This window comes from Rhipicephalus microplus, chromosome 2, assembly GCF_043290135.1.
Source record: "Rhipicephalus microplus isolate Deutch F79 chromosome 2, USDA_Rmic, whole genome shotgun sequence".
NCBI classification, from domain to species: Eukaryota; Metazoa; Arthropoda; class Arachnida; order Ixodida; family Ixodidae; genus Rhipicephalus; species Rhipicephalus microplus.
In genome coordinates this window covers 48,923,411-48,932,971 of record NC_134701.1, presented here as the reverse complement: position 1 = coordinate 48,932,971, position 9,561 = coordinate 48,923,411, and the positions used below count along the sequence as shown (strand labels likewise).

Here is a 9,561-nt window from a genome sequence, read left to right as displayed (position 1 = left end):
TCAAGTCTTTCCACTGCTACTCCACAACATATCCCACAAATTATGATGCCGGTCGACTTGGGATCGACCAACCGACTGCTACTAGCAACCTGGAATACATGAAGATCAAGGCGAAGCGGAGTTCATGACGATCTCTGAAACGCCGGAACGGCAACGAGGAACGACTCCGCGACGCAGGAGCAGCTCGTTCCCATATACGAGAGAATGAAAACCAATAACGGCGAGCTGAAGAAAATCAACGCTGAATCGGAGAGTTTCATCTCTGACGAGGACTTCAAAGCCGAGTACGATACCGTACTGGAGTGCAAGAACAACGCGACGCGTGCCCAACCCGAGCTTCTAAGCAGGCAGAAACGCACTTAGAGTAGGCAAGCAGAAGATAAGTCGGTGAGGGCTACCCATACAATCGCTATTCTATGTGACAGGATGGGAGCCAGGCTACCAAAGCTCACAATGGCACCCTTCTTGGGAATATCTGAATGGACGGAGTTCTGCAAGCAGTTTGTCTAGATTGTCTACAGCAATACCGCTCTGACCAAGAAGGAGAATTTCATTATGACAGCGAATGCTGTTATGTGATCAAAACTCCGTTCACGCATGGTGCCGTAGTTTTCCGACGCCGCCGCTGTCCGTAACCACTATCGCGAAAAAAAAAAAGAACTAGTACTAAGGACGCAGTGGGACTTGGACCCGGATCTGCTGCTTTCTAGCCCATTATTCTAACAATGAGGCAGGCCGGTGCTTGGGACTTGTTCGCTAACTTGCCTTAGGCATGTTTGATGTAGGGAAAGGAATCGCGTTAATAGAAGTAATAAAGAGTTTCAGAACAACAAAAGAAAATCAAGGCGTCCCACAATGTGAATAGCGTAACGAGTGGGTCGTTCGATGCTCCTACCGATTACAACAACTTGTTTTTAATCGCCTAATAACTGTGATGCATACCAAGATCAGGCATATAGTTCCTCATCCTCGTCAGCAACTTCAAGAAGAATTGGCACGAAATTCTTTGCAAGTGTTTAGCGGATACAATGCTTCTCAGCAAAGTGACAAAAATTAGCATAGTGAATGCTGGTCTACTATGCACTAACTTTAAAGGCTGGTGCACACCGGCGACTAGCCGCGGTCGCGCGACCATTTGCGACTGGTCGCAAGCAGTCGCGAACGGTCGCAAACGGTCGCAAACGGTCGCAAAGCGACTGTTTTGGCCAGTCGCTTCCTGACCAATTTTTTGGTCGCGCGACTGCAGTCGCAAAACACTTTAACCAATCAGCGAAGACCAGAAGTGACGTCAGCCTTTGTTTACATCCGGCCACCTCGTATGTTATTTTTTTTTTTTTCTCGTTGCGCTTGCCTACTGCCGTGAGGTACGAACGACACGTACGTTCCTCCGTGGATTTTTCCTCGCATCAGACGAATGCCACCACGGCCAGCTTTAAGTACTCGGCCGAGCTCCTCATCGACGCGATTAAAATGTACCCATATCTGTATGACAAGCGGCACCCTTCTTTTAAAGACCGGACAAAGAAGGACCGGGCTTGGGCAGAGATCGGAAGCATGTTCGGCATGTCGAGTAAGTACCGAGATTTTTTGTTTCAGTAGCTATATAAGCAAGAACAGGTGTGTACTGCATGGCTGGCGTTGCCAATGAATGAACAATGAAAATATTGGTATTTGTACTGCAAGGTTTTAGTTTGCATGAGATGTATTGACTGTGATGTATGCGAGCGCAGTTGTGTGCACGTTTGTTCTCGCGACTTTCCGAGTTTAACATCGAAATCGACATGACAGAACATTGTATAGCTGATAATAAAGCTCAGACGTTCGAAATACTGCTCGCAGTTGCCAACTCACCTAGCGCATGCTCCTTGCTGTGTTTGTACGTCATCGTCTGGCCAAGGGAATGTGTGCTTTTGTGAACGTGCGGCATTTGCAATGCATAATATCTAGTGCGCGGTGAGGGAGGGGGGGAGGGTGTTACGCTTTAATTCTGCCTATGCATTGCAGTTGTGCTGTTTTAAAAAAGAATGCAAAGTAGCTTCTGCTTTGAGCGCATTTTGTGCACTCCATAGAGGAGCGTGTAATTAAGACATACAAAACATGTTTAGCAGCACTCTCAAATGTCCGGATTTGGGAGTCAGACATGCTGTTGATGCCAAATGACATGCAATCGTAAAAAAAAAAAAAGATATGGTAGTGTTCTAGGGGCTGGGCGAACACTGAAGGAAAGCACAGATGGGGGAATTTATTCCTCTGTAATGTGGCCCATATCTAATCCTCATTTCTTCACAACTGTTGCTTTTCTCTCCTGTGTTTTTGTCTGTTGGTGCCTTTATATTTCGATTATTCCTTTATTCCCAGAGGTTATATCTCTCCGCTTCCAACTGTGCTTCATTTTTGTTTGTTTTCTTTGTTCCTATATTTTAAAGTCAATTTTTCATGTCTGCTTCTATGTGTTGGTATGTTTTCATGTTTTGGTCCCTTTATTTTCTTATAATTTCCTTCCTCTAGCTCTCTCTATGTTACACTTTGAGTCATATATTATGTTTGTTGCATTTCTTTCTCTCAAAAATTGTCATCTTGCTCTAGTTAGTTTCATTCTTCTTTTCAAGTTGTTTAACATGTTTGCTTTTGTTTGACAACAATCGCTCCCGCTGTACACGACAGTTTCGCTTGGCCGATACCAATGGTATATACTCACCTGTGGAGTTTTGCACAATGCAGTAATGCTTAGAAAGTTTCACTCTGAAGGTGATAAAGACATCATGTGCTGGTTCATGAAATAGACTTTTTGCAAGTGAACTTCAATTGCCGAAGGTATAAACAGCCTCTTTGCTACAATAGCTTGGCAGACATGCTTACCTTCAAGAAACAGTGTACATAACTCTTTGCGCAACTAATCATTGCGTCAGCTGTGATGTCGTGCACATGTAGGTGGACGGTCGAAAACACTAGGTGGGCGGCATTTCTGGAACCCTCGGCTGCAGGTTCCCTAAATCATGGGCAGAGATTTTGCAATGTTTAAGCCCCTACCAATACTTAAGTTTAGATGGCATCCGATTCATTTTGATGCCCAATATTCAGATTTCTAGGGTGCTGCAGCCGAAATGATCTGGGCAAAGAAAATAAAGACCGCTCACAATTGTGCTGAAATAAAGTAGAAAATTTATCAGCAATACAGTATGCACAATACATTCTTACAGCAAGGGTTTTGTTTTCAGGTGTCCTTGTTGAGAAACGATTTAAGAACCTGCGTGATATCTTCAAAAGCAAACAACAAGACATACGTGAAAGACAAAGAAGTGGAGCCGGAGCAGCCGACATTCCAACAATAAAATGGCCCCATTTTGAGGCTATGCTTAAATTAATGGAAGGAGAATCTGAGCCTGTGGCTGAAGTTCAATATTAGTTGACTATTGAGTACTAAACAAAAAAAAGTTGATTTAATTCACGTGACTGTTATACATACACATAAATACACACATATCAATACACATAAGTACACTGCACATAAACATAGAAGTCCCAAGAGGTAATTCACAGTGGGCATGCATGTGATCATGAACATGGTGGCAATGGGCTGATTTGATGTCGAGTAATTGTGGCTACAGCTACGAAGAATAACTCTGTGCATCATTCTAGGGTACTGTGCAACATGAGTGCCATTGACCAAAGGTAATGAATAATGCTTACCCTCCATTGAACAGAAAATGAAATGTTTTGGTTAGCATAGCACAATGCATCAGCACAACACAAAAAGTATAGCATACCGTACAAGTAACACATGGACAGCTTCACAAAACAGAATATTGAAGACAGAACAGTAAGAATGAGAGAATTGAGTGTACTTTCTGTGTCATTCTCGGCTCTCATTTACCAAAAGAAGGAAGGCTTAATACAAAATCTAAAAATCTAAAGAGATCGCTTATTGCATGTGTCATGAGGCTGTTCATAGACAAGCATTGCACATATTCATTACAAGAATGAAGCATAAGTACTTATATTGTAGCAAAACAGTGAAAATGCTCTAAAAATGCAAACAATAGAACTGACAGAATCACATATTGCATGTTCTCTTGCAGCAGCCACATCACAGCAGAAGAGGCTAACGAGAGGTGAGCATGCACAAAAATTTTCAGTACCATGTGCATGCACTTGAAGCTGTACACGCATGGACTTCAACCCAGAAACATTATTTTTTATTACTAGGTGATTGTACTTTGCAAAATTATGAAAAATACAAGCGTGCTTGAAAAACGGTGTTCAGGTCGTTAGCTTGCCCAAACCACTGCATCTTTTTAAATACATTCAGCACTCATCACTGAACAAAAGCACACAGGAATACATGAGGGCACAGGCCTTGTTTCTGTGTGAATGTGGTTATTGTACAACGTCAAATATTTCTGAAAAAGCAAAGTATTCATCAGCGACAGGCCGCAATTAAGCAAACTAATGCATTATCTGCATACACTGGCAACACATTCATGTCAATTCGTTATGAACAAGTGCCCAGTGCTGATTGCAATACAAGTGAGCTGAATAATGTGAAGCATTCACTCATTCCTAGCAGTAAAATGATGCTGCAAAAGTCGTATGTAGCATGTGTTCAAGAAACATAATGACAGCAGGCACAGTTTCATCAGACACATCGTTTGCACAGCCATTTAGGATTGACTGTATAAATTTCATTCACATAGCCAGTGAGATATTGTTACGGGGTTAGAGACTTTTGTACAAAATGCGTTTACAGGGGAAAACCCACAGGCAAGATTCACAATGGCTGATTAACACCCTCACGTGCTTATCAGCTGCTTGAGTTCTTCCTCTACCTTTACTTCATCTCCGTGACAATATCTCTTGTTCTCATTTAGATGCGCAACCTACATAGAATTTTATTAACATAATAGGCACATTAAACTTCTGTATGCACACCTTCCATACAGCAGTGCTCAATCAAGAGCTAACGCAAGTGTAAAATAAACCTCGTGTTGAGTGAAATCATAATGGCATTTTAACTCCCGAAGAATACCTAAAACTGTTCATGTACTAGTGGCATCATCAAATACATAGAGAGAAGTTTTCATCACTGCAGATCACCGCCTCGGCCAAGCCATGCAGCGGAACCGGAACGTACCCCTGATACGGCTGAGGAGACTGGTGTCGACACCTGCAGCAATGAGTAAAACCATTATGAATCCACCTAAGTAATGACAAATAAAGGGTATGCATAGATAGCCAATCTATTAAATCTTAAAAACATGTTTTGTAACCTTCTTCATGTTCTAGCACACTTGAAGAAAGTGCCTAATGTTTTGACACCAGATTCTGCTGCATGCAATAGTAACACTTTATAAGTTGTATAATAATACTGCCTCCTTCTGCAGTGATGCTTCAGCAACCACCTCAAGAGAGCAGCCACCATCAAAACGGTGTGTAAACGAAAAAATTATTTTAGGTACTCCTGGCAAGAGATCACAATCACAACTTTTCGAAAAGGATCTCTTTCTGTACATTTAAGCAATATGTATAATTCACTGCAGGTCACGCTCGTCAAGACGACAACGGACCTGCGAGGGCGCTAGGTGAGATATACCGCTGACTCTTAGAGGATAAACTTGCAGATTTTTTTCTAACAATCCTGCGCATGCTACAAAATACAAAACTTAAGGTTAACGCTCGGTCAAGTTGGTACACAGACATAGTAACAAAAAAGAGTGTGAGAACGACAAGGTAGAAACAGAAAAAACAGGATAGAGCACTGACTTTAAACTGATGTTTTTATTGTGGGCACATTTATACTAAGGCAGACAGAACCCATGTAACTACCGTAATATTTAGGCGTTAATATCAGAACATCAGCACCCTGTCCCAAAACACGAGTGTCCGTTTCAAAGATCAAAAGCCCATTTATTTCTCACAGAGAGGTAGATGCCCTATTGACACATTTATCTTTTAAGTGTGCTATTTAATTTGCTTCAGTTCCTCTATATTTTTTTGTTTCTTAGTGCCGAAAAGCACAAACATCAGTTGAAAGTCAGTGCTCTGTCTTGTTTCTTCTGTTTCTACCTTGTCGTTCTCACACAGTTTTTTTTTGCTAAATGGTGCTTCACGAAGTAACAGTGCAACCTTAAAGCATTCATATGCATGAATCGCAGATCGCACTTGCTTTGCAGCAATGCAGGAGAGGGCACAAGCCATGAAGCTGTGGCGCAAGCGTGCATGGAGCACCTTGAACACATCAGAGCAAACAAGGGGGTCATCAAAAAAGATAACATTGGTTTCTTCCCTCTAGGTACCGATGCACGCCTCAGAGAGCTACCAGTGCACATTGCACAAGATGTAATGCATGCAGTAGAACTTATGCTGTGTGAAGCAGAGGCAAAATTGCATCAGAGCAGTGAAGCAAATTGAAGTGTTTATATAATGTCAATGACACCCATCTTTTTTTATCTTGTGTTCACTTTTCTAGTCTCAACTTAAAGGGGTCATGACTGGTCACTCAACAATTGACGGTTGTCAGCAAAAAACAAAACTACAGAGTAAAATGTGCTAGTACACGTGTGAAAAGGGGCCTTAAGAGATCATTTTAATCAAAAATATGCCCTAGAAGTGCTCGGCTCCTAAAACTCAACCTACCACAAGTGACCGCCATTTTGTCATGGCATGCGAGACGTCACAAGCCGAAGGAGCAATGGCAAATGGTATACGCATTGCACATTCACAGGACCCATTTTGACATCCGAAATTATTTGCTGCAAGTACCAGCGCTACATTGCTGACACAGTAGCCATGTTTCGACCCCTGGAAGTCATTTAGGTTTAGTGGAGAGTTCAACAATGCGAAAAAATTTGATTGCAAGCGCAGTTGATGACGGAACACGACCGTCTGCCAGATTGCACACTGTGCAGCAGCTTGTCGAGCAAGCGGTTCGTGATGTCATGGATAGTGAGTGCGTCAGTATTGCCCAACTGTCAGGCGACTAGCTCGTTTATAAAACTATGCGATTAAAAATTAGCAGCTTGACCAAATCGCTTGAATTTTGCCAGCTTGTATGTGAACATACAAGAATCAGCTCATACAACACACATTATGGTTGAAAATTGGGTGTCATGACCCCTTTAGGGCAACTTATTTCTGTGATAATTATAGTGATAACCGTGCAATAACCCAAATATTTTAACATGAATGATTTATTTTTGTGTTTTCATGATTATATTTGGACATGACAGTTTTCCCTGTAATGTATCTGTTGTGTCACGGGTGATTTTTTTCTTGTTTGTTTAGCTTAAGAAGATGCTATGTACATAAGTTCTGTAAGCAATAAAATGCATTTACAACCCACCTTCACCTTGTACGCCTCAAGTGCTGTTCACCACTTTGTCCTGCCAAGGCACCTGACCGTCTATGACGAAGTAGTGCGCCAATTTATCTCGCACTTCCTTGGCATACCTAAAACGCATAAGTGCCATGTGAAATTTCTGTCGGCACAGCCATGATGGAAGACACACACTGTAAAAGGAGCATGCTGAGCTTGAAAATCTCACGCATAGTTGCATTTCAGTGTGATAGTCATGACGCTACATTGCCAAAGTGTTCCTCATTTTTATGTATTAATGAGCGCTACCTCTGCTGTCTATTTTCTACGGCATCATCACAGCTTCTGATAGAATGCATATTTACTGACTAACTTTAGAAATTTCGATATGTCAAGTTCCATGACAGCCAAGGTCAGCAACTGCTCGCATTTGGACAAAACCATTGTGCACTTTTGAGAGCACGATTGCGCTGTACAGTTAAACCTATTTAGGGCTGGTGCACACCGGCAACTAGGAGCGGTCGCGCGACCATTTGCGACTGGTCGCGAACAGTAGCACTGCTTGTGCACTCCGCAAGCTGTCGTATATGCAGTGAATATTTCTGTGCCTACACATTTTGGCGAATCATAAGCATGCATCAACCTTTTCATGGAAGAGCGTACGTGCTCATATTACTCAGGTTGAAGAAGGGCAACCTAAACGTACCTGTAGCAATTTGCTTAGCATGGATTTCTGAAAAGCTGTAAATTCAAGGAGAACCTATTTCGCAAAACGTACATCACTCAAGTCTATTGTTTAAATTGCTTTCACACAATGTGCTACCGTCCACAATATGTATTGCCACTGCGCTACTGTCCACAGTGTATTGTGTCACTGTCAATTTAACAGAACATACGTAAAATTGTAGCAAGGTGCAGGGGTTAAACGCTGGTCATGTTTGTGAGAAATTTCGCATGTGTACTTGTGCAAACACACACCGTCGTGCATGCAGATACATAAAGGGTGGTTGGTTGAACCTCCTCCCTCCTCGATGCTGAAAAATATTTTTGGCATGCATACTCTTTGAGTGCCTTGAACAGCACATCAATTTGTCCTAAAAATTTGTGCATAATTGTACTCGCAAAGCTGAGGATTGTGTTTCACTTATTTTATAACATCATAATTGCGCTCTATATAGTACCTGTGCATCAGGATAACAGAAAACGGGAACTGACACGTCCACAATGTAATGTCATTGTGTAGCGCAGAATCCCATTTTCTGTGATTTTACAAGCGGAAACCACGTACTGATTACGCAATAAGCCACAACAGATGGTTTTGAAATATTCACCACCTGAGATTCTTAACGTACGTGCGCAACAAACGCGCCAACTTAAGTGCATTTCGCCTCCACCTAAAGGCGATCGATACGGCCGTAATCAAACCCCTCATTTACGCCTAAACTGCCGACCGCAGTAACGACTGCACCATCGAGCCCGCATACGTCATAAATGCAATTCGTTCTATCCACCCAAGCGAAACTTCCTTACAAGCGAAGCGCCGCCACAAGCCACAGCATATTAATCTTCAAACCACACGCTCTTACCTAATGGTCATGGCCAGGCAGTCGTGCGCCGAAATTGTAGGCCGGTGGTTTGTGTCCTGCTTGGATATTGCGGGGTGCAGCAGTTCGAGCAAAGTGTCGAACGTTCGTGGCGGCATCCGCATGAAGCTAACCGCCAAAAAAAAAAAAAAGAATGAGATAACATGTTATGCACTATCTTATAAGCACGTAAAACAACCATAAACTTACTCTCGGAAATACTCCTCGTCGTGCGAGCGCAAGTCGGGAAGCAGACGCCCTGTGTGGCCAGCCACTTCTCGCGAGCGAAGGGACGGTCTCACCCACCACCGCCTTGCTTGCTTTGAACGTTTTCGTGCTGCCAGCGCTGACACGTTGGCTGAGCACATCAGCACCGCCACAACCTCTTCTTCATTACTCGACTCGAAGTCTATGATGCTGCCGGGAGAACGCTACGCAAACACAGCCGTCAAAAACAAACGCATCGCGCTCAGCGGGCTCCGTATCTGATCAGCTGATCGTCGCCGGTCGCCCAAGTTCTCGTTGATAACGAGATCTGTACGTGACTCTCCGGGTTTGCGACTTCCGGTCGCTCGCATGAATCCTTGCCGGTGTGAACGTCGCTCGCAGTTTGGTCGCCAGTCGCAAATGGTCGCGCGACCGCGGCTAGTCGCCGGTGTGCACCAA

The 9,561-nt window shown here is 43.1% G+C and overlaps 2 protein-coding genes across 4 annotated transcripts; one reads left to right on the top strand and one right to left on the bottom strand.

Annotated features, from left to right (window-relative positions):
- The first annotated feature begins 1,333 nt into the window (after nt 1-1,333).
- LOC119169099 (uncharacterized) lies at nt 1,334-7,338 on the top strand. Of its 3 annotated transcripts, none has more exons than XM_037420192.2 (6): nt 1,334-1,570; nt 4,080-4,112; nt 5,090-5,176; nt 5,382-5,426; nt 5,538-5,579; nt 6,171-7,338. In XM_037420192.2, the coding sequence occupies exons 1-6, from the start codon at nt 1,471-1,473 to the stop codon at nt 6,287-6,289; spliced, it is 426 nt and encodes a 141-aa protein (XP_037276089.2). In that variant the 5' UTR covers nt 1,334-1,470; the 3' UTR covers nt 6,290-7,338. The 3 variants fall into 3 exon arrangements, with proteins under 3 accessions (XP_037276089.2, XP_075742558.1, XP_075742557.1); XM_075886443.1 differs by having other exon boundaries at nt 5,075-5,176; XM_075886442.1 differs by lacking the exon at nt 1,334-1,570 and adding an exon at nt 3,597-3,672.
- LOC119169101 (uncharacterized) lies at nt 3,140-9,561 on the bottom strand. The gene is made up of 4 exons (XM_075886444.1): nt 9,106-9,561; nt 8,899-9,024; nt 7,340-7,446; nt 3,140-5,164 (listed from the first exon to the last, which is right to left on the bottom strand). Exons 1-3 carry the CDS (start codon nt 9,261-9,263, stop codon nt 7,356-7,358), a joined length of 375 nt encoding a protein of 124 aa, XP_075742559.1. The 5' UTR covers nt 9,264-9,561; the 3' UTR covers nt 3,140-5,164; nt 7,340-7,355.

Excerpts from the sequence above, each read along its gene's own strand:
- LOC119169099 (XM_075886442.1), top strand. The coding sequence starts at position 3,653 with ATGAGTGCCATTGACCAAAG. Across the intron at positions 3,673-4,079 it reads ATGAGTGCCATTGACCAAAG|CAGCCACATCACAGCAGAAG; the intron begins GTAATGAATAAT and ends GTTCTCTTGCAG. Across the intron at positions 4,113-5,089 it reads GCAGAAGAGGCTAACGAGAG|ATCACCGCCTCGGCCAAGCC; the intron begins GTGAGCATGCAC and ends TCATCACTGCAG.
- LOC119169101 (XM_075886444.1), bottom strand. The coding sequence starts at position 9,263 with ATGTGCTCAGCCAACGTGTCAGCGCTGGCAGCACGAAAACGTTCAAAG. Across the intron at positions 9,025-9,105 it reads GACGAGGAGTATTTCCGAGA|CTTCATGCGGATGCCGCCAC; the intron begins GTAAGTTTATGG and ends TTTGGCGGTTAG. Across the intron at positions 7,447-8,898 it reads TGCCTGGCCATGACCATTAG|GTATGCCAAGGAAGTGCGAG; the intron begins GTAAGAGCGTGT and ends TATGCGTTTTAG.